Raw genomic sequence first — 21,940 nt, forward strand, 5'->3', positions numbered from 1 at the left:
CAGAAAAAGCTTGCTTTGTGTGGTTTCCATATCCATTAATTTAATTTGCTTTACAGTAATAATCGCCTCGCAATTTTCTAGTATAATATCAATTCAACCACAGGATCGCCAAAAATGCGATTCTCAATTCAGATAAGAAACCCATAATTGCTGGATGATGTCAATTTTGTAACGGAACAGCTCACAATGGAGACATTGATAGCGGAAGCCTTTTACTTTCTTCACGAGCGAAGACATGCGCAATAAAAGAAGGCCGAACGACAGCCCCGAGCTATTAGGATATCTCAATTTTTTGCTCCACTATATAGCATAATGGAGAACCATAATTTGCGTCTTCGTTTTATTTCGCGAGTGTATATGTTCGGCTTTATACGAGTATGTCTATTACTTTTAGTCCTCGTTAAATGAAACTTTCTCATATTGTTGCGGTTATATCGTAAATTCTGTGTAATTATTCTGTGCACTATTATATTGTGGTATAGAAAAGTAATAATAGTTATTGATACAACCGGAGCTGTGGAAAACAATGGATTAATTAGAATAGGTCTTCAGATTTATTCTCAATAGTATAACAGAATATAAAATGTCTAGTAGTTATTTAATTGAGAATAATCTTCACATATTCTTTTTCAAATAATGGAGATTCTCCCCATGATAACCTTTTGTAAATTTTACTTTCAGTAGAGACATCTCGAGTCGAAATCTGAGGCTCGAAAGAAACTCCTCGTCGATAATAAACCGTTATAACCCGTTCCGATGAACTTGAAAGGCCACTCAATATACACGTTAGCCTTGCACTTGAGCTTTTGCGGAAAATTTGCTTTTAAATCAATCTCGTAATTAAAACTCTCCATTAAAACGTACAAGTAGATCTTGATTACTAATTGAATTAATTTTTTAGCAGCGAGTTTTAATTTACCAGCTCTACTTGTGTTACTGATAAGCAGCTGATGCCAGATAATTACAGTTACATCTTATGTACGCATCCCGTTTTTTTTTTCTTCATATTTTCAAAAACACCCAATTAAACATTAAAAAAAGCCAAAACTTCACAAAAAAACCGTAAAAGTTACCTTAAATTAAGCCGCGTTGGTAAAGTAGTTCTCTCTCAACGCGCCACCAAGCACCTTTCCGTTTTCTCCCATATGCATAAACATCTTTCGGTGCGTGTGTGTACACCCGACGAATAATGCCTCAGGTAATTACTCGCACGTTCCTCCTTTTTCCGCGTCCCAAAATGGCTCCGCACTTTTTCAGTTTTAACCAGCTGTGGAAGCGAGATGGAGAAGAAGGCAAGATCGCTTCCACTGCGATCCCGCAAGTCGCACACGTGCGCGAGACTGGCTCCTTATAACGAGTACAAATTACGAGAATGCGAGGGATTTAAATTGTGCGCGCAACTCGCCGAATTTTTCTCATGCTCACTTCTTGTGTATAAAAAAATTTTTTTTATTTTTTCGCTATACATAAACTTGCTGCAGATATATGTAAATTTAGTCAAGCACGTCCCAGAACGCGCATACGATTACAGCCATTGCAGCTGCGAGCGGGACATCGAGCAAAAACGTCGAAATTAAGACAATCGGCATTGTCACATAATGGGTTCGCTCGTATAGTGTATGTACATATAGCGCGGCAATCAAGACCGCGCGGGATGATGATTTTTTCTTACGACCGAGCCTCGTGCGCACACAGTACGAATTAAATTTCAAATCTTGCTTAACGGTGCATCGGTTGTGCTGCTACGACCTGTATATAAACAATAGTTTTCTCCGAGGAGTCGTTCGCCGATTCTCTGTCGATGCGCCGCGCATTGTCGGTACAGTCGTTTTCGAAAGCTATGGAGCTAGAACTGGGATTTCCTACAATTTTGTTGATCATCATATGAATAAACGACGAAGTGCCTATAAATAGTAAGAAATCGTTCGCCTAACAAGGCTGAATATCAAGGCTGAATTATATCTTATCCCCTCATTATTTTCTCACTAGGAAGACAACCGTATACTCATCGAACTGCAATTAACATCAGAGGATGTTTACGTTATATTGACACAGTTTCGACGATAATCACGGAAACGACTATGTACACTACTAAATCAACGCTCTCTGCACCTATTCATTACGTGACGACAGACCATAAACCATTAAACTAAATTTTTTAATTTCTAAAATCGAATACTCTATACCAATCAACAATCCAATCTCCGATCCACCTCTTTACGAGCGGCCCTAATCCAAACAAACCGAGAAAAGATTAACGACCATCGTGTTTATACACACAGAACCAAGAGGTCAAAGTTTCACCCACACAAATTTCCTCGCCTTATCCTGTTCCTCGGGCCATAATACAGAAGCAGAGCACATAATGCACCCCGAGTTCTCTCGCTCGGAAATAAAAGAAGCGAGAAACTATGGCGTGCGCGATAAAAATGCTTGCAGACCTTATGAATAACTCACGGCCCGCGATTATACCGCTATCGACGTGAACACGCTGTATGTGCACTGCACTGGACAAGCCATGTTTGTGTATGTGTGTGTGAAGTGATCTGGCATGTGTATAGAAGGTGGTCGTGCTGTTTATGTAGGGGAAAGCGAGGAGGCGTGTTGTCGTCGTGAAATATGAGTGGCTTGTCGTTCGGGAAGTATTTTTCGCGAGTTACATTAGGATTGGCGTTTATATATTGAGGATGTAATTTATAAACGCGTTTACTGCTTGCGCATAAGGAAGTTATTGATCGCACGTCGTTTAACGCATTGATACATTTTAACACGCTTGTAAATATTTTGAACAGTAGGCGAAGACGTGTAAAGGAAATTGAACAAAACAAACTCTTGATCCTGATTGTACGTACCCATCGCGAGCGCAGAATCGCGTGACCGCGCTTCTTCTTCTTCTTCATACCTCCTATCCGCACGCTTCTCGTTACGTTCTGTTATACTCGCGACTTACGGGCTTTTTGCGCGTTCGGCAGGTGCAGCGCGGTGTATAATAATGAAAAGGAAGCCCCCGATCGACTCGAGTGTTACGAGAATAGAGAGATGGAAACGCAATATTTGCTCATATCTAGAGAATGATTGAGAGACGACACTTCTGCCGAGGCGTCTGAGTGGAAAGACTGTAACTGTTTTCCGACGTGCGCGGGGCGTTTGAGAAAAACTTACGCACTTATCTTCCGGGAAAACGGGTTTGATATGATTGTTTTTGTTGGCTCTCGTAACGGTCGACGCGCGAGAGGCCGTGTATGTGAAAATCAATTATTAACGATACGCGAGCGGCGTCGGCGGAACGCCAAAGGTGTATTTTTACATGAAGCTGTATACACCCGATTACGATCGGGACTAATAAAAGCCGCGAATTTCTATTGTATCCCAACAAGGCTCGTAAATTGCATTAATCTTCGCGCGCGAGATGAAATAATAAAAAGTCTCCCCTCGTGCTACAGCTCACGATTCTCCTAATAACGACGACCGCAGCCGGCAAAAAGCCGCGAAACGCGCCTAATAAAGGCATCGCTCGCAATCTTCATCGCGTCTGTTAAAACTCAAGTGTGCGCGCACGTGTGTGTTGATATATGAAAGAAGAACCGCAAAACTCACCTAATTTCCGCGATTTCCCGCAGTCCCTCGCCAACTGGCGGAACAAAGAGAGATAGAAGGAGAAAAGCGCGGGCGGAAAGAAAAAATAAAAGCCGACAATGGATAGGCGCAAACCACTGAGAAAATGGGATAGACGCGAGGATAGGAAGTTTTGTTTGGATCTTTCACAGGTGTGTAATGCCTTTTTTGCTCAGTCTGTCAAGCGCAGCTGCTGTTTTGCATGCTTTCCCAGATTCGCGGCGCTTGTCGCCATACACGGATGAATGTGACGATTACTTTGAGATGTTGCAAAAGACTTGGTGCAGATGTTTAAGAGCGTTGTATGCATTTGCATATGTGATGTACGGAAAGTTTAGAGAGTCAGGTGTAAAGTTTTCATTATACCGGTAAGAGGCTGGAGTTTTCTAAACAAAGTTTCTCTTGTTCGTAGTTTTAAGAGTGATGCCTCTTCTGCTTCATCCTAGAACCGAAGTGAGAACTCGATTACTGCGCGTAAAAGTAAATAAAACAAAGTTCACGGTCGTTTGTAACGCTATACGCATAACGAAACCTCAGCATCATTACAGGTATACATTTCAACAGGTGTTTTTACAGACCGAAAGATGAAGATCTCAGCATCAAAGATGCACCGCGAGTACATTAAATAAAAAATCAATCAACAGGTACAAGTCTTGTGTGGCCGGTGCAACAGGTCCGTATAACCCAGTTTCGATTACTCGTCGAATGACACGCTCGGCTCTTTTTTAATCTATAGCGCCGTTGCCGCCGACTCATCGGACTCTATTGTACACGTCCCAGCTCCTATGCTCTTGTTTTCTTTTATCGCTCGATTAGAATGAGATTCTCTGAAAGCCTCGGTTCAGCTCAGCCGTAATTGAATGGAAATTATTCGTGGCTGAGCATGAATCATGAGAATATTTATTTTCGAGCGTTTATAGCTGGATAAACTTTATCCGGTCATCGATGCGACTGTATACGTTAGCATCGGTTGCAATAAGGCGACGAAAAAGACGCCGGTGTCGTATATATTTTATCCCTGAAAGTAAACCGGAAACGCGTGTAAAAACACGCTGAAGTAGGAATCTGCAGACCTACTTAAATAATTAAATCTCGTCCGCGGCATCTCCCAACTCCGAGTAAAAACGAAATTCAAATCAAAGTATCATCTAAGAATAACCCAGAGTTAAACAGTGAAATTTCCAGGGAAAGTTTGTAAAATTTACGTATCAAAACAACGCGCGTATACGCCATATGCTCGCCTTCCGAGAAAATATTCTGTTTTTCCACAGACGAAAAAGAAGGACGAAAACTTCCAGTTAAAAAAACAAAAGAGGCACATAACTCCGCGGCACTATACATATCATTAAAAGCCTCTGCCCGTCATTAAACGCATCCGCGCGAGTGGCGCATCATCGATTATACAGCAGTGCCATCTTCCCTCAAGACGGGCGCTTCACGATAATTACAGAGTTTCCCCGCGTGTCATTACTATCGCGTCATTAGAAAGCCACGTAGGTGAGCTGCGCACGAAATTGAAAACTGGCCCGCGGGGTAAGATTCTCTAGGCAGGCTGTGTGTATGTAATTTTCGAGTCCAGCTGACCCCCTGCGCGATGTTGCCGTGTGGTTATTAAAGCGTCTTCGGTTAGTGGTGATTGGGAGGTAATATCGATCGCGTGACGCCTTGTTTTGTCTTTGAGTGAGATGGTAATGAAGCGTGTTAGGCATATATAGATACGGTCCATCGGTTGATCGTAAATTGGAACTTTGTTATTATTCTTATATGCTAATATTGAGAACGAGACGATTTCCTCCGGGATATCATCATCAGCTACTTTCGAAAATCTACAGAAATATAACGACTACCGAGAATTTTAAATAATCAAAGTAGGCAAGTTCTCACCCATTCCAGTATAGACACATATTCTAAATTGAACGTCGTCATTTCCTCAAATTACGTGTGTCATTACGGGAGAAAAAGCCACCGACTTACGAGGAACCACTTACAGCCTACTCGCAAAAATAAATATGCAGATAGTTGTAAAGTAAGTAACACATCTATAATTGAATCGATAAAGCACCTTTTATACGCGCGCGTAAATACCGAAAAGAACAAGTCGGCGCTTCCGTCGTAAACTGCGCCGCACGAACATCGGCATCTTCGAAGCTGGGCCGTAAACCGATAGATAACCATCGCTTCTCCGAAAAGCCATTCACGGCTACGGAAGCGAACGCCATTTTTCGCGGGATAAAAGACAGCTCGCCGAGAAAGTGCGTAAACGCGTGATTCCCGCCCTCTACTCTTCCTCCACGCGACGACAAAGAGAAAATCTGCATCAGCGTAACGATCATCATCCTCTCGCTTGCGCGCGCGAGCAGCTGTCGGTCTCATCTCTCCTGGTGCACACGAGAGACATTGACCCTGATTCCGCGCGGCTGATATTGCGCTCCGCATTATATATCCCACATAACTTTTGTTGTTGCCGCTGCGGCCTGGCCTATACTAATGAACGCGTGCGAGCGTCGTTAGACTCGTTAGGGAGAAGAAGAGAGTCGCCCTCGGCAGATGCAGATTTTTCGACGTTGGTGATCTCGTGTCGATTGTTCTTTGTGTGTGTATTGAGCGTTTTTATCTTTTGGAGCTTCTTTTTGGGTTAGACGTGCTGCTGTGACCTGAATCTCGTGGGTGTTGCGATGGTGGTGAAAGGAAGATTTTAGGATGTTTTGATGGATGAAGGAAGTTGATTTTTTGGGGAGTAGTTTTAGTTTGGATGAGAAAAGAAAGCTTTGTAATTCCCTCGCGCCTGCGATGCTAATTCTTTCGCGAAGCCTTAATAACAAAGCGTAGTAGAGGGACCGAATGGCTAATGCGTCGGGATGAAATTTCACGGCGCGCACATAACGGCGCCAAGCCGCGAATTTGTCATTATACACTCGGTCAATTGTTCTTCCTATGAATTTTTACAACTCAGCCCGTCTCGCCATTTGATGCGTCCGGCCTAGTTCGAATGAAGCTGATGATGGATGCTGCGCGAGTTTTCCATTTTTCATTTATGTCTGCAGCGCAGAGCCAGGCGAAATTGGATTCTTCCGCGCTGTGTACTATTAGGCTAGGAAGCATCACTAGAAGAACGCTTCTAATTCAGGTCTTTGTATGCGAAAACGGTGACACGAATTCTCGCGAGTTTGAAAAATCGCTGTTTTGCATGGGATAATGGATGCAGCAGCGAGAAAGTTTTTTGACGCGTAATACTTCGTTCGTATATTGCGCGAGTACAGTAGTTTCTAAGAGATTGATGGGTCGCGTTAAGATCGAATCGGGTCTTGGAATCGCTATTGAATCGGTGGAGATTTTAAGGTATACGCGCGAAGAAAAATCTTATGCTCGAGAATTTGATTCATTTCGCGAATATAACCTTACTTAATGACCATAGCCGATCACTGAATGCATAATAAACGGGGTGGATAAAAAATGTGAGAATATGGCTTACCCATTGCAGTGGCTGCCGTAGCTTCAAATGTCAAATGGTCGCTTTTGGCTTTTTTGCTGAGACTTCTTCTGGACTCATTTTCGTTAATTCTAGAAACGGCTCGGACTCGCGCTGTTTTGTTCCATTTGATGTGAAGCCTACTTTTTAGATTAAAAAACTTTTATCAGTAACACATTTTTTAAACGTATAAAAAAAAATTGCGTATCGAGAAAAAAAAACATTGTAGACTCCATAGATTTTTACGCCTTTACTGTACTTCACGCGTCAGACAATACACAGCAGTTTCCCAAGAGACCATCACTCAAGCATAATTTGCCATTAAAATCAATTTACCGCAGAATCCGAATCATCAATGCATCATCAATGATTAATTTCCCCCTGGCGCCTACAATTTTCTCGAAGTTAACGTCCACTCGGTGTATAGGAAGAAAAAAATGCCACCGCATAAAATATATAATGAAGCTGTGCCGTTTCCAACGATTACGAGCGTCACGGCATGTTGTAAACGTTTTATAATGAATTATTGTATTCCACTCGCTAACGAAAATTCGCTTACTCAGCAGCATCCTCGCCGTAATTAGAGCTGCTTTGTCGTAATATGAAATACGTTGTTTGTTCAATTATTCCGTCTATCCTTACAATTACGCGCCAGAGTCTTGTTCTCCGCGGAAGTGCAATAATTTATTGCGGATGATAAAACGGTCTTGATTTTTCCATCGTGCTAAATCAGAAGCGACGCCGCGAGAGAGATGCAAATTCCAATGATCGAAACGAGATTTCTGGTCTCGCGGCGAGTATGTGTAAAAAGCGTCAGGGAACACGCGACACGGATATCCCTTATCTGGCGGCGAGCCACTGAGATCTGAGTAAGTAAGCGCAGCCGTACGAGCAAGTGCGTCGAATTAATAGCCTGTATTTTTGTACCGGCGGTATTTACGAGGTTTTTCTCAAGATTTCACGAATTTATTACACGAATATCCGTTTAACCGAGAAACTTTTGTAAATCCAACCGATACACATAATTTCCGCGTATAAACCCCATATCCGCAGAGCAAATCGTCCCTCGTACATTTCAGCGCACAAAGCGCTCGGCCGCGCGTGTGCATTCATCCCAATTGCATACAATAACAGAACACCTCTACAATTCAAAGCGCGCGCATTTCGATCTCCATACACACATTCCCGTATAACGTCCGCGTATAGTATATTCCAGCAGGCGCTTTAACTCACCTGAACTGTCAGCGGCGTCTCCTGGCGACTTCGTCACGCGGTGCCGATAAAGCGCACCGCGCGTCCACACATCAAGGCTCTATTTCTCCTGGACGAGCCCGAGCTGCCGATCCGATCTCGTTCTCGCCCAACGGTTTATCCCCATTCCTGCTGCTCGGTTGCGCGACGCGTGTAGCTATACACCGCGCTTGTTTCGATTCCCACAGGATGTCCTTTTTTTTGCTCTCTCGCTGGAGACTTTCCGCCGCTTTTGTTCGTTGATTAGAGCCGGCGCCTGGGATTTGGTGTTTTTTTCTCTCTTTGTTCCGTGCGGCCGAGCGTTTTTCGGTGGTTTGTGGTCGCTTCGAGATTCTTTTTGGGAAAGCGTTCGGTTTGTCTAGCGATTTCTCGAGAGCCGCCGCTGGTACGTCCTTCTTCGGATTGAATCTCCTCGGCGACTTCCGCTACGTCTCGATATCTCTTCGGTAAATTACAGCGTTGGCTCGCGCGTTCCCCTTTAATCCAAGCTTGTCGCTGATCTTCCTTCGATCACATTGTCGTCGCTCGTTGCAGAAAATTGTCTTCGCTAAAAGATCTTCTCTTCTTTCGCTCAACCTGGGGGCCAGAGTCGAGCGGTGCAGGCCCCTCGTGTCCTATCAACGTTGAGCTTAGATCTGAACTGAGGCTGCGCCGGCGTGCACGCCCCCGACGTAGTCTGCTGCTTCTGCTGCTGTTGCCGCTCTCGGTAGAGCTCGCGAGCTCGGCTTTCCCGCGCGCGCGAGCGGCCGTTTAATATAGTGGGGGTTACACGCGCGAGCCGCGAAAGAAGGGATCACCTTCGCACTACTGCCTCCACGCTCCAGCACTCGACTATCCGTTCCTGGACTCTACGCGCGATGCTTATATCCTTCCCACGAGTATATACCTACTACTGCCCAAAGTGCAAAGCTGTGTCTCCGTTTGGGACAGTCTAACCGCCACCTCCAGCGATTGTCTCAAGCTCGCTTTCAAGAAGAAGATCGCGGGAAGGGGGATCGAGGGTGGGAATGTCGCGGTATTGTGTGACGGGTGTGGGCGGAGATGTCACCTGGAAATGGAGCTTAATGGGTTTGGGTGTTTGAGGAGTCTCGGCATGTTTTGCAGCCGAGGATTGAGGATACGTCGCTGACAGATGCTCCAGATGGTTGTAAAGTAGCTCGCGGGATGTAACGACGAGGAGTCATTTCACCGAAATGTTCGTTTTTAGGTCATTAGGGTGAAACCTTTTAATTCTGCAATAATTAAGCGCACACAAATAGCTTCTTGACACGTGGTATTCGTGACATATTATCCTATACGCAGAGTGATTTATTTACTCTGTACGTCATTTATCCTCAAAAAAAGAGATGGAATATGATCGCTAAATGCGTTTAATAAGCGCTGCTGTGCCGATATGCAAACAGAAAATGATTGACATTCGCCTATTATTGTTTTGATAAGCTACGCGAACTCTCCAGTGATCCATGATACGCGAACGGTAAATGATTTTTCATAGTAAACGAGGTTAGTGCATCGATCGATTGATCTTCGACTCGTTAGACCACACTAAACCAGTAACGTCCTATGCGCAGCAACCGCAAAATGTCCCGCGTATCAAAAACTTTTATCCTCTCAGCGGTCTCCTATGCACCCTAGATTGATGTGCAAATTGAATGCTGCCTCGACGCTGGTATAGTACGAAGTTTAGCTATTTGTATAATTATTTGTATAATTATCTGCGAACTAAATGAAAGCAGATACTATAGAAATAAAATTCCAGCCAAGCGCGAATCCGCCGTCCATCAAGAGAAAAAAGCGACTGGCACGAGAAATCTCCCATACCTCTGGCTGGCCGAACAATAGCCCGAAAACGGAAGTCGAAACTCCGATCTCCAAAATTCAAATCCTAGCATAAAACAAAAGCCCAGCGCAGTGCTTCCTCTATACTCCGTCGAAAATTCGCGCAGCGAAACAATGCGCGCGCGTCGAGAGTAATTAGAAAAATCAGCAGCAACAGCGGAGGGCAATTACAATTACGGTACACATCGCGTTAAACGCCCGATGCGCTCGACTCTCGGCAATAAAGAGGCGAAGCTCGCCGAGATTCTCTCGGTGAAGAGCGACATAACTGTGCGTGCGAAAAAAAATCATTTTCGGCGGTCGTCACTCGCATTGTAGTATAATCTCGCGTGCAGCCCATTATTGCCCGTTCGTGAGATACTTCGACGTTTAATTAATAGGAGATTGCGGCTGTATAGAGAAGAAGGGAGGGAGGGAAGGTTCGCCGATAACGAGATGCATTGTTGTGGGAAACTCCGCCGGCGAGAGCAGGAGGCTCGTTCTCTCCCTGGTAGCGGGCTTTTTTTCGCTGCGGCGGCGGACGCAGCTATTGTGCTTGTTCAAATTGCTGTTTGTGGGGTCCCAGGATCGATCTATCGGACGCCGCGAACGATTACGCTCGGGAGTTTCTGGTTAATCGCCTGCGCGCTGCTGCGAAATGGGATAAACGAGTGGAATTTATGCGGGTATAATGGATACGCTTTACACTCGCTCAATCGGCTACTTAATTTATGCTAATTCCAGTAAATCTCGATTTGCGTAAAGCGTTAGATGACTTCGTTTAATGTATCGCAATTAAAATTAGCATCAGTGTGTTTAAACGTAAAAACATCAGCGAAGCGTATACGATGAAAACCGCGTATTGCAGTGCTCGGCGTTTAACTACTTACAAGCCTTTTGAAGCCAGAAGTAGTTACAGAGCTAGCCCGCGAAATTAACTGGAATACGCCAAAAAGGTGCAGCAGGAGTAACTGCGAGCGCGCGACACAAATAAAATGGCACAATTAACGTCTGGCAATTACACGGCCGGTTGAGGGCTCGGACCGCGCGCGGCCCAAATGAGATTACATCGAGGTAGTCATAAAGCAAGATTACATCGAGCCGGTGCAGTCGTAAACGAAGATTGCATCAATGAAGTCATAACCGACGCCCTGTGTACTTCTCAGGTCTATAACAAATTCTGCGCTTTACGAACCGACGATTCCTCTGTACTGAGTTTAATTGAGCGAACGGATGAAATAGGCTAATCGAACTGTGCGCCTCTATGTCGACTTTTTTTAGCGACAATGTGTTAAGTATAACGGATGTAGAGAGAAATACTGTTAAAATACAAGATCGGCAAGATAAGCTTTAATAAGTATACATATTCGAGATTTAATAAATAAATTAAGCAGTTTTTATATTTTATGCTTTAGACTCCCCATTATCTTACGGGAGCCATCAACAAACACCAGTAGTTAAGACACCTACGGTGTATTAACTTTTACGCATGCTTTGATTTCGAGGATGTACGAATCGCAATTTCACCAAACCGACTTTTTTTACCATAAGACCATCATTTAAAAGTAAATCTTAAAAATTCAACAGCCACAAAGAAAAAATACAATCACAGCGACTTCAACGCAGACATCACCGCTAATCTCCAACACCATAAACTCGCCCCCGAGAAAAAAATCTCAAACCCCTATGAAATAACTCTCGCTCTTAAAGCGCAATAAACAATGTCTCTCAGCAGCTACGAGTATACAAGTACTCCATTCAACCACAGAGTCCGAGGCAATGCATAAATCCGTAGTCACCTCCGACGGTCGACGCGCGCGACGCCTCGTCGCAGCTACCGCACCGTTAAGGGGTAGATAGCGGCCGGTGCCCGTAATTGGGCCATTATCGTTTCGTGTTGGCGGGCCATCACGTTTCGCCGCGGCGGCGTATGTGTATGTGTAGGTATAATAAGTGGGACGCGCTGGACGTATACACACAGCGCAGATATGAGCGGCTGTACGCGGCGGTTCTCTCGAGGTATGAGTTGCACTCCCGTATCGGAAGGCGATCGAGAGCGGCGTGGGTTCGAGTCGCGCGGAGATGTTATGGTTGCGAATGGATAGCTGGCGATGGGTGTCGTTTTTTGAATCCTATTTGGATCGGGGAATTTCTAGATGGGATTTTATCGGCTCAATGTTGCAGATAGCTTTAGAGCTATAGAGAAGGCTTGTGTATTGAAATTTATACGATACTATTGCTCCAAGTATCGTACGATGAATATAAATTAAGTGGATGTACACGTGCAACATCTTAATTTATAGAAACGACGTGACCCTATAAACGAAAGAGCATCATTACGATTTCACTTCTCGAGACGCGCACGCGGCTATGCGAACCAAGTCGACTATAACATACCTACTTCTCCAATCTTAATTGTTCTCCAAATTCCACGAAAATGCCGAGGGATCGCATTATACAACGAGTATTACGCACTACATCCTCTGCTCTCAAACATTTTCTCGTTCGCGGAAACAGTGTTCGCGTTTTAAGGAGGTGGGCCCGACGTTCCGTTTCCGGCCTCGGGAACAATGCTTCGCGAGAAGTTGTTCGCGCACACCCGTCATTTTCCTTCTGCGTAGGCTTTTTCGATTTGTGGCTTACGAGGTCTCCGACACTTTTTCTGCGCCTTTCTTCCGTTCTACCTTTTTTTGGGGAAATTTACGCCGGGCCATCGACGAGCCGCAAAAGTACGTGCGTTATACGTTTTTCATTTCTTATATCGAAAGGTGGTGGAAGACTGAGGACGGGTAAGTACGGAAGGTCGTCAATAAATTAAAGAGTAACACAGTCGATTGTTTGTGCCTTAACTCGCTTTATTTACAAGTAAATATATTATATCAATATCACTGTTATCGCTGCATAATCCTCGAAGATGTACACATAATAACAACTACAAATAATGTCCTCCTCGATCGTATTACATGATAAAATATAAAGTCGTCCAAGCTTTTCATCCACAATCATATCGATTATCACCTCACATCGTGTTCTTAATTTTCTTGCGACGAGCGAAACGTAAAGATTACAAATGTATAGGATAGATCATAAATTCGTTTATGTATATCATATAAACGCGTACGCCAAACGCGCCTTTCATTGTATAATATTATTATATTTATTATATATTTTTTTTAGTTTACACAACAATATTGGCATGTTTTCCCTATCCTTTTGAACTTTCTGCGAGAATGCAGAAAATTTAGAAGAAAGTTGCGTGCGGTTTTCCTAGTCAACGAAAACGAGTAGAATCATGAAAAAAAGTAATCGTTTTCTTTCAAATTCTGCATTGGAACATTGTATATGGTTGCGTACATTGATTAGTTGAAATTGCTGAGACATATTTAATAGCAAACATATAAACATGGAATAATAAAAAAAAACAGTCAGCAAATTAATATAAAATATAACATAATTTATTTACAAACATAAAATTATGCATATCTCATTTGATTGGCGATCGAAAATTCTGCAAACAACATACAGCATAATAAAGAGTAACTTATAATAAACGCACGTTTGATTAGACGCAACTGAAATGTAAATACAAACACAATATGTCTCATGACTAAAATATATATTCAGTAAATCAAAATAAAATATCTTAGGCTCTATACGTATTTCTAACTCGTATTCGTTTACAAGGCATTACTTACTTTCTCGTCTTCAAATAGCCCCTCTATCAATCATACATTTATCTTTCATTCTTGCTTCTTAATCTACTTCTTTCGCTCTCTCTTTCTCGTCCCTTTTCTAAATCTCCGAGTTCCACACTTCGTTTCTTTAGGTACTGTTTAATGGAATAATAATATATATGGTTCTCCGAAGACCCAACCTTCGGCGACGTTGCAAATTCGCAAAAAATTTCATAAATTCGCCCTCATTTGTATAATATATATTTTTATATTGCAAAACTGAGCTCGAATTCTAAGATTAAAAAATACACCACAATGATGTTTTTTACAATCCGATGTATTTGCTTTGATACTATAGAGGAATATGATTTTCCCTTTAATTTACAATTCAATTTGCAAACAACAGTTTTGTATAATATATGATTTGTAGAAAATACAAAGGCGTTCTTCTAATGGACAGCAAAATCTCAAAGCTCGTTTAGCTCAGTTTTGACGTTAATTTTCCACTTTTAGATTATTATTTACTTTTTAACGTTATTTCTTTCATTTATATTATAATAATATCGTATAATTTTTGTTATCAATTTTATTATCTCAAGCCTCGTGTTTTCCAGTCACGTTTCATTCCAACAGTCACGAATTAAAAATTTATTATCAGTCTTTCTGATCACCAGGATGATTAGTCTTGCGACATGAAATTATTGAATCGCCTTTCGTCAATTTGCCTCTTATGATGTTGTAAAAAAAATTGCTTCAAATCCAATACTTATAGGTATGAATAGTGACAAGTAAACTTCTACCTAACGATCCATTAGTCGATCGTTGACGTTTTTCCTAAGTGCAGCACGCGCAAATTTTTATTAGCACGAATTAATACCACATGTATGACTCGCTTCAAAAAGGATTCTCGAAAATTACGGACAAAAACATCAAGTTTCACATCAGTATTCAATGCAAAATGGGTAAAGAAGGAACATTCATGATTACTTTATATTTCAATAATCATTTGTATTTTATCTTGAATAAATTAGAAAACCACTGAACCACGTGTATATAGTAAATAAAAACCTTGTGTCTCCCAAAAAAAGAGTGATCTTCAAAAAAAAATTTGTTTGTCTATTATTTCGAAAATATTTCGTTTGAAAAATGATCGATTTTCCTTTATTTATTGAATGAGATAAAGTAATTAAACAGGAGGGATGTTGGTGTTCCTATTGCATAGAGAGAGCAAAACCAAATGTAAAATTAAAAATGAATTAATCAATATTACTAGGTGCAAGTTCTGGGCACTAAGGGTGTTAGAAATTATATTTTTATAGTCATAAGGTTTTATTAGAAAAATATGAGATCAAGTTATTCAGTATTTCAATACAAAATCATCTCCATTTTAATTCAGTATTTTACACATACAGTTGTTACCATTCAAGAAGAAAAATTGATTTATGGTAACATAAATATATTCACATATTCAATTAGTTTTGAAGAAATTGATCATCTTTAAATTTTGGTAGGTGCCCATCACTTTGAAACGTGATCATGCGACTAAACGTAAACATTGCAAAAAAATGAAGGGAAAAATAGAATCTACGATATAATAATTCACGAAGATACAACATTCGCTCGACGCGCATTGCGCGTGTATTTAGGAACAGGTACGTACATTTTACTAAATAAAGAAAGAAAAAACGGAGTCACAGCATTGGTAAAACGAAACAAACATCCTCGTAATCTTAATGATTACAGAGAGTGACAAAAAATATTATTCTGTTGAAGTTCATTAGGTCTATATATTTTTTGACAAATTTACCCAATAATATACGATAGCACTGTGTGTCAAAAAGCTCGTAGAAAAAAAGTGCATTAATCAAAATAATTTCTCAGTTTGTAAAAAAAAAGAGAACAAATAAATCATAACGGTTAAAAAAAGCTAAAAATTATCCAACATATACGCCTTTACATACACAATAATTATGGCATCCTGAATGTCTCCTGCTGAGAAGCACCAAAGAGGGCTCCGCCGCTCAATTATAGGATCAAAATTCATTTGTCGCAAAGATCGGCAACCTTTTTTTTAAATGTATGTATACATTTATGACGATATGAATTTTTTCCACCGAAGAGTAAATAGATGGCTTGGTCGCTAAGTTTAAAATTCTAATTAGTTTGCTTCAAAAACAGCCAACTTTTTTAATACAAACTATTATTCTACAATATAACAAAAATTTCAATTTCTTATCAAAATACTACTTATTTATAAAATCAATCGACCTTTTTATGAATTTCTCGAAAAAAAGTTGTCGATCTCTGGTTATAATTTAAACATTATTATCATTTGAATGGCATTAATTATCATCTCGATTTTGTCAGATCGTGCGATTTTCGAAAAACTCTATTTTTACCTCCTAGTTACTCTTTTCGTCTTTTGACACAAGTAACGAATCTTCGTTCCATATAAGAATTAACCAACATACACTCTTTAGGCATCGGGCGAGTTATCGACGCACTACGACTAGAAATTACGCGTATAATCGTCCTCGCGCCTCGAGCGACTTACATAAAATCTTTCTTTGTTAATAGTTATTGTTGTTGTCGTTTTTTTTTTTTTTTTTGTATTTCGGTAAGATAATATCCTACGTATGAAAAAAAACTATTATTCAAAAATCCCGTTTTCTCGTACCTCTATTAGAATGTGATCAGCGTCTTGTACAGGATGTCTGCTCTTACGCTATAACCAGTGGTTCGTCGTCGGAGAATCCTCGAATCACAGGACTATCCTCTTCTTCTGCTAAAAAGTATACCATTTTGAAGGTAAAATTATAACTTCAAAATAGAATTCATTATAAGAGGAAAAGTAATTTGTAATATTTACCTAAACCAGCATCAACGGTTCCAGGGAACGTGGCTTGTCCTCGCCTCGTATCATAGTGACTATTGGCAAATTGCGTGAAACTGTTCGACAATCTTCTGTGTCTTATAACGAAGTATGCTAGAGCAGCACCTAAAGCAATTACAAGAAGGCAGATCGGTATGGCAAGAGAGAGAATACTGGAAGCATTCATCGGGGGTGTCCAAGATAAATCTGAAAAATAAAATTTCATTAGATATTTTACTTTCTAATTACTTTAAACAAAAATTATCATAACAAGAGAAACTAACGTCGAGCCCGTAGAATCGGGTATGTCTCGCTCATTATACTTCTGTAACCTTCTTCCGTTACTAATCTCACGGCAAACGCATAGATTTTGTCAAGCTTGGCATTTTGATAGATGTAGGGTGGCTGATTTGTCTTGAAGATAGCTGCAGTGGATTCGTTAATAGTACGCTCACCCTCATTCACTAGGACTTCGTAGTGATATTTAGTAGTCTTTGCAATGCTCTCGGGCAACTGTCGTTCCTGCCAGTAGATTTCATAGTTGCCTTCCGCGAACCTTACTGTGAGTTGATGAGGTGGTAGGATTGGCGGAGCGTTATAGATTACCCACGGACTTGGAATGGCCCCCTCTACATCGGTGGAGATACTGATATTATAGCGACCTCCGTATTTTATATCGCGGAAAGGATGTTTCAAAACTGTCTCGTTTGTCGCTGCCAGGGTAAAGACCTTAGTTTTGTTAAGAGTCATCTCAGTAACAGTAATCTATAAAATATAGTTAGAATTTAAAGAATTTATTTTTAAAATTCAACGTGATAGTTATCTTGAATCATTTAAGTAAATAAATATTTTTTACCGTGTATGCAATTGGTTCATCGATCGTTGGACAACTCGAGCTCCATGAAACAATCATCGTATCGGCTTTTTCTGCTCGACTAACCCTAAGCCTTTTTGGTGGAGCCTTGGCATTGAAATGAGTAGCAACAGTCACAGGCTGACTCAAAGATCCGGCACCATAGTCTCCTTTAACACCTACAGCGAAAATGTAGTATTCGCAAGCTTCAAGATCACGGATCGTAGCAGTCAAGTTAGTTGTTATCAATTTAGGAGCTTTGTAAACATCTTGCATGTTAAGCGCATAATGAACTGCATACTGCCACTTGACCTTTCTCGTTCCTTTAGGTGGATCCCAACTTAACTTAACAGTGGTACCATGTGATTTGAGTAGATGCGGTTCCAGAATCGTAACCGTTGGTAGCGGCTGATCTTTTGTCATTCCAGTGATAGAGCTTGCTTTGCCCACGTAATTCTTCTTTGTAGCGGTGACTTCAAAAGTATATCTGGTACCAGGTGCTAAACCGTCCACAACATAAGTGTTGGACTTCGTAGAGTAGGTATCGAGTAGTGGATAGGAAGGTGGACCTCGCGGTGTGATGTTGTAACCATCAGCGCTGTCGATTTTCTTCCAGTTTAGAGTAATAGAATGGTTCGTCTTGTCGATTACTTTCAGATCTTCAATGTGATCGATATTGGCAGAACCATCGAAAGTAATGGTTGCAACGTTGGACGATTCTGATTCGTGCTCCTTGTTTTTGGCAACCACCCAAAATGAATAATTTTTACCAGCTTCAAAGGCATCGTCGATTATTACAGTCGTCTTTTGCTGTGGGTAAACAGGAGCTGGCGGTATAGGAGGCGTCATGTACACACGGTAGCCAGTTATTTGGCCATTAGGATGTATCGGTGGTTGCCAAGTAACTTCAATACGTGTTCCATTCCTCTGAACAGCAGTAACGTTCCATGGTGGACTTGGGACACCTTCACCGGTCGTGACAATCAAATATCTAACGGACAAAATTAAAAAATTTGTATACTAATCATCAAATCATTTATCGATAGTAAATTCATAATAAATACCTTGCTGGAGGGAATATAGTAGGTAGACCCTTTAGCTTAACGTAGACGGTCATGTTGTAACGTGTGTACGGCTCCAGATTATTGAACTGATACTCGGTATCTTCGACCCATCTGCTGGCATTAGTCCATTTTGCTCCTGGTTCCGCTAATGCGATAGACGGCATGAACTCAAAGGTAATATTACTCGGAATAGGCATCCACCAGTACAAGAAGAGAGTTGTAGCATTAGTTGATCTCTCGTCTACGCCGATGTTAAGAACTTGATAAACTCTTGTGTTGTTCTTCTCACAATTGCTCTCATCGAATCCATCATAGCAGTCTTGTTTGCCATTACAATACGCTGACAGGGGGAAACATCTCGTTTCGTCACAAGGGAAGAAGCCAGTGTGACACGAAGTAGTTGGTGGGGGACTCGGACGATGATGATCACATCCTCTTTCATCGCTGCCATCCGGACACTCTTGGATTCCATTGCATATGTTTATCAGAGGCACGCAAGATCCGTCGACGAAACATTTGAACTGATCTTCTTTACAGCTGTAATTTGTATTAAGTTTTATTATTAATACTTTCTCGTTCATCTTTGCAGTGTATGCTAATTTTTTTAATGACGCTTACCCAATCGGTCCATTACTACAATACAATTCGTCTTCACCGCTTGAACAATCCTTGGATCCATCGCACATCCAGGAAGTTTCGATACACTCTCCATTGAAGCACTGGAATTGGAATTCCCGGCAAACATGAGGATGCTCATCTGTCGTAGCCGCTGTTGTCCCAGAATTACTTGTGTCAGGGAAGCCACAACCCATTTCGTCGGAATCATCGCCGCAGTCATCAACACTGTCGCACTTCCACCAGTATGGCACGCATTTCTTATTCTGACACATAAACATCCACTCACTGCACGAATTGGTTGGCAGCAGAGATGGTGTTGGCGTTGGAGAGTGCGATTCCGACGAAGTACAGTTGGCCTCGTCAGATCCGTTTTGACAGTCCGTGTCGCCGTCACAAACCCAAGACTTGTAAATACAACGATGTGATTTATCAGAAGCGTTGCAATCGAACTGCCAAACCTGTTGAATAAAAAAATTTAGATTAGTTCATAAAATATATAAAATGTAAAAAATATGAATGGTTTATAGATAGAATATTGACGTACCTCACACTCTACACTTGTGCAATCATCTTCATCGCTACCGTCTTCACAATCAGTTTCCCCATCGCACTTCCAGGTTTTAGGTACGCAGTTGTTATCAGATTTACAGGATATTTCATCGGATTTACATGTACTTGGTGGAATGGACGTAGAACAGTTCTTTTCATCAGAACCATCGCGACAATCGTCTTCACCGTCGCACAACCATCGATGAGATATGCAGCGGCCGTTGTCACATCTATGATAAAATATAAATTAAATTTTAAGTTCTAAAGAGATCAAATCATACATTTTCTGTCGAAACCAACCTAAATTGCGAATCGGTGCAATTGCTATATGTGCAGTTCATCTCGTCCTTTCCGTCTTTGCAATCTCTGTCCAAATCGCAGACCCAGTATCTCGGTATGCACTTCTCGCCATCGCAAGTGAAGGTGTTTGGCTGACACTTAACTTTGTTACAGTAGTTTTCATCAGAATGGTCACCACAATCATTGTCACCATCGCACTTCCAGAATTCTGGAATGCAAACGCCACTATCGCAGGCGAATTGATTAGCAGCACAACTGTTAGCGACGCGTGGACAAGTGGAGTTGGCGTAAGGCGTGACACCGCCTGGACACATGCACTTGCCGTCTTGCATAACCATTCCATCGGGGCACAGACAGACGTAGCCGTCGTTCGGAGCACCCAGACAGATGTGAGAACAGAGTGTGTTGTTAGCGCATTTGTTCGTGCCAGACTGAACACTATGTGCGAAAACCTACGTATTGAAAAGTTTAATATAGTATCGAAGTGATGTACAAAAAAGTGGAAATCAAGTCACTATTGGCCAACTTACTTTCAAATCCATGAGACCGGCAAGCTGACCGATGATAGTGGAAACACCGAAACCATGATCCTTATCAGCAACGAAGATCATTGACTGTTTCCAATCGTCCCAGTACATATTGTCTTTGAATACGGCTACAGCAAACGGGTGTGATACGCGTTCATCATTCTGAATGATCTTCTTAAAACCATTGCCCTCGAAATCTGAGGATCCAATATAATCCTGACGGGCATCCACCCAGTAAATGCGCTCAGCAATATGATCGATGGTGATGCCTGCAAAACATTTATGCAGATTTATGAAAAATAGATACGAAAAACAATACAACTTGTCTTTATAATACTATTCCTACTAACCGTTGGGCCATTCAACTCTATTATGGAACAATTGCTTGACATTAGTTCCATCTAAGTTGGCTCTGTTAACGGATGCGTTACCAGGAGCCCAATCGGTCCAGAACATATAACCTGCCATTGGATGCACGGCGATACCTCTAGGTTTTTGCACATTGTTAGGTCCGAGAATTGTTCTTCTCATTCTACCCATCGACGACATGTCAGTTCGGATGATCTGAATCCTCATTTTGACGCCGTCCACGAAATACAGGACATTGGAAACCCAGTCTAAAGCCATACCTTCGATAGAACTCAAATCGGTTTCAACAAGAATCTCGGGAGCACTCTTGCCGGATTTGAAACACTGGCGGCCAATTGTATCATTAACAATGTCAGCCCAGTAGAGGCAATTGTTTTTAATGTCAAACTCGATTGCTATAACATTCTTCAGATCGTGAACAGGAAGGACCTCAAGTTTTTGCTCCTTCAGATCGATGCGAGAGATTCGTTCACGTTGGGCTACCAAAAGAAATTCTGGAAGCTCCAGCATCGGACAGGGTATCTACAAAAAAATATTTTTTATTTAATCAATTTCTATATGATTTGAGTATAAAATGAATGACAATATTTTTCTTCTATAATTACCTCATCAGGTTCGAAGACTTTGGCACGTCCTCCAACGCAATCGTCATCGGGAATTTTGAAATAACCTTTCGTGCGGTTGTAGAACTTTCCAGGTGCGCATGTCGCCGGTACTGCATATGGATCGTAATTTTCGAGACTCTTATTGCGAACGCATGTGTACGAGGGCCACTGAGGCTTGGATTGTCGAATAAAGCCAAAATCGCACTGATAATCAACAGCATCGCACGGGCAGATCTCAGTTTTTACCGGGCGATCGAAATTTTGTCCTGTGTAACAGTTGGCACGAGCGCTTCGGCGCTTGTACGTCTCTTTGCGACCAAGAACGCAAGTGGACGATATTTCCTACAAGATAAGAT

General features: G+C 41.6%; 2 protein-coding genes across 4 annotated transcripts in view; both read right to left on the reverse strand.

The window, feature by feature from the left end:
* Nucleotides 1-9,007, reverse strand: part of LOC100170395 (mucin-like) — a 28,459-nt gene extending 19,452 nt beyond the window's left edge. The window contains exons 1-2 of the mRNA XM_016985499.3: nucleotides 8,318-9,007; nucleotides 7,088-7,227 (exon numbers count right to left, since the gene is read on the reverse strand). The gene's annotated coding sequence lies outside the window, so the exon portion shown is untranslated. The remainder of the gene's footprint in view (nucleotides 1-7,087; nucleotides 7,228-8,317) is intronic.
* A 3,980-nt stretch (nucleotides 9,008-12,987) lies between these two features.
* The window catches only part of LOC100122642 (sortilin-related receptor, L(DLR class) A repeats-containing-like), a 36,257-nt gene continuing 27,304 nt past the window's right edge, over nucleotides 12,988-21,940 (reverse strand). Inside the window, exons 7-17 of one of the 3 annotated variants that reach the window (XM_016985497.3) lie at nucleotides 21,585-21,926; nucleotides 20,961-21,501; nucleotides 20,614-20,879; nucleotides 20,084-20,535; nucleotides 19,779-20,013; nucleotides 19,235-19,692; nucleotides 18,617-19,153; nucleotides 17,556-18,543; nucleotides 16,984-17,464; nucleotides 16,697-16,906; nucleotides 12,988-16,609 (exon numbers count right to left, since the gene is read on the reverse strand). In XM_016985497.3, coding sequence (XP_016840986.1) covers nucleotides 16,548-16,609; nucleotides 16,697-16,906; nucleotides 16,984-17,464; nucleotides 17,556-18,543; nucleotides 18,617-19,153; nucleotides 19,235-19,692; nucleotides 19,779-20,013; nucleotides 20,084-20,535; nucleotides 20,614-20,879; nucleotides 20,961-21,501; nucleotides 21,585-21,926 — 4,572 coding nt within the window. In that variant the 3' untranslated portion in view covers nucleotides 12,988-16,547. Of the gene's footprint in view, nucleotides 16,613-16,696; nucleotides 16,907-16,983; nucleotides 17,465-17,555; nucleotides 18,544-18,616; nucleotides 19,154-19,234; nucleotides 19,693-19,778; nucleotides 20,014-20,083; nucleotides 20,536-20,613; nucleotides 20,880-20,960; nucleotides 21,502-21,584; nucleotides 21,927-21,940 lie in introns of all 3 variants that reach the window. The other 2 variants (XM_016985496.2, NM_001130051.2) reach the window with 2 other exon arrangements.

Source organism: Nasonia vitripennis, chromosome 5 (assembly GCF_009193385.2).
Source record: "Nasonia vitripennis strain AsymCx chromosome 5, Nvit_psr_1.1, whole genome shotgun sequence".
Classification (NCBI taxonomy): Eukaryota; Metazoa; Arthropoda; class Insecta; order Hymenoptera; family Pteromalidae; genus Nasonia; species Nasonia vitripennis.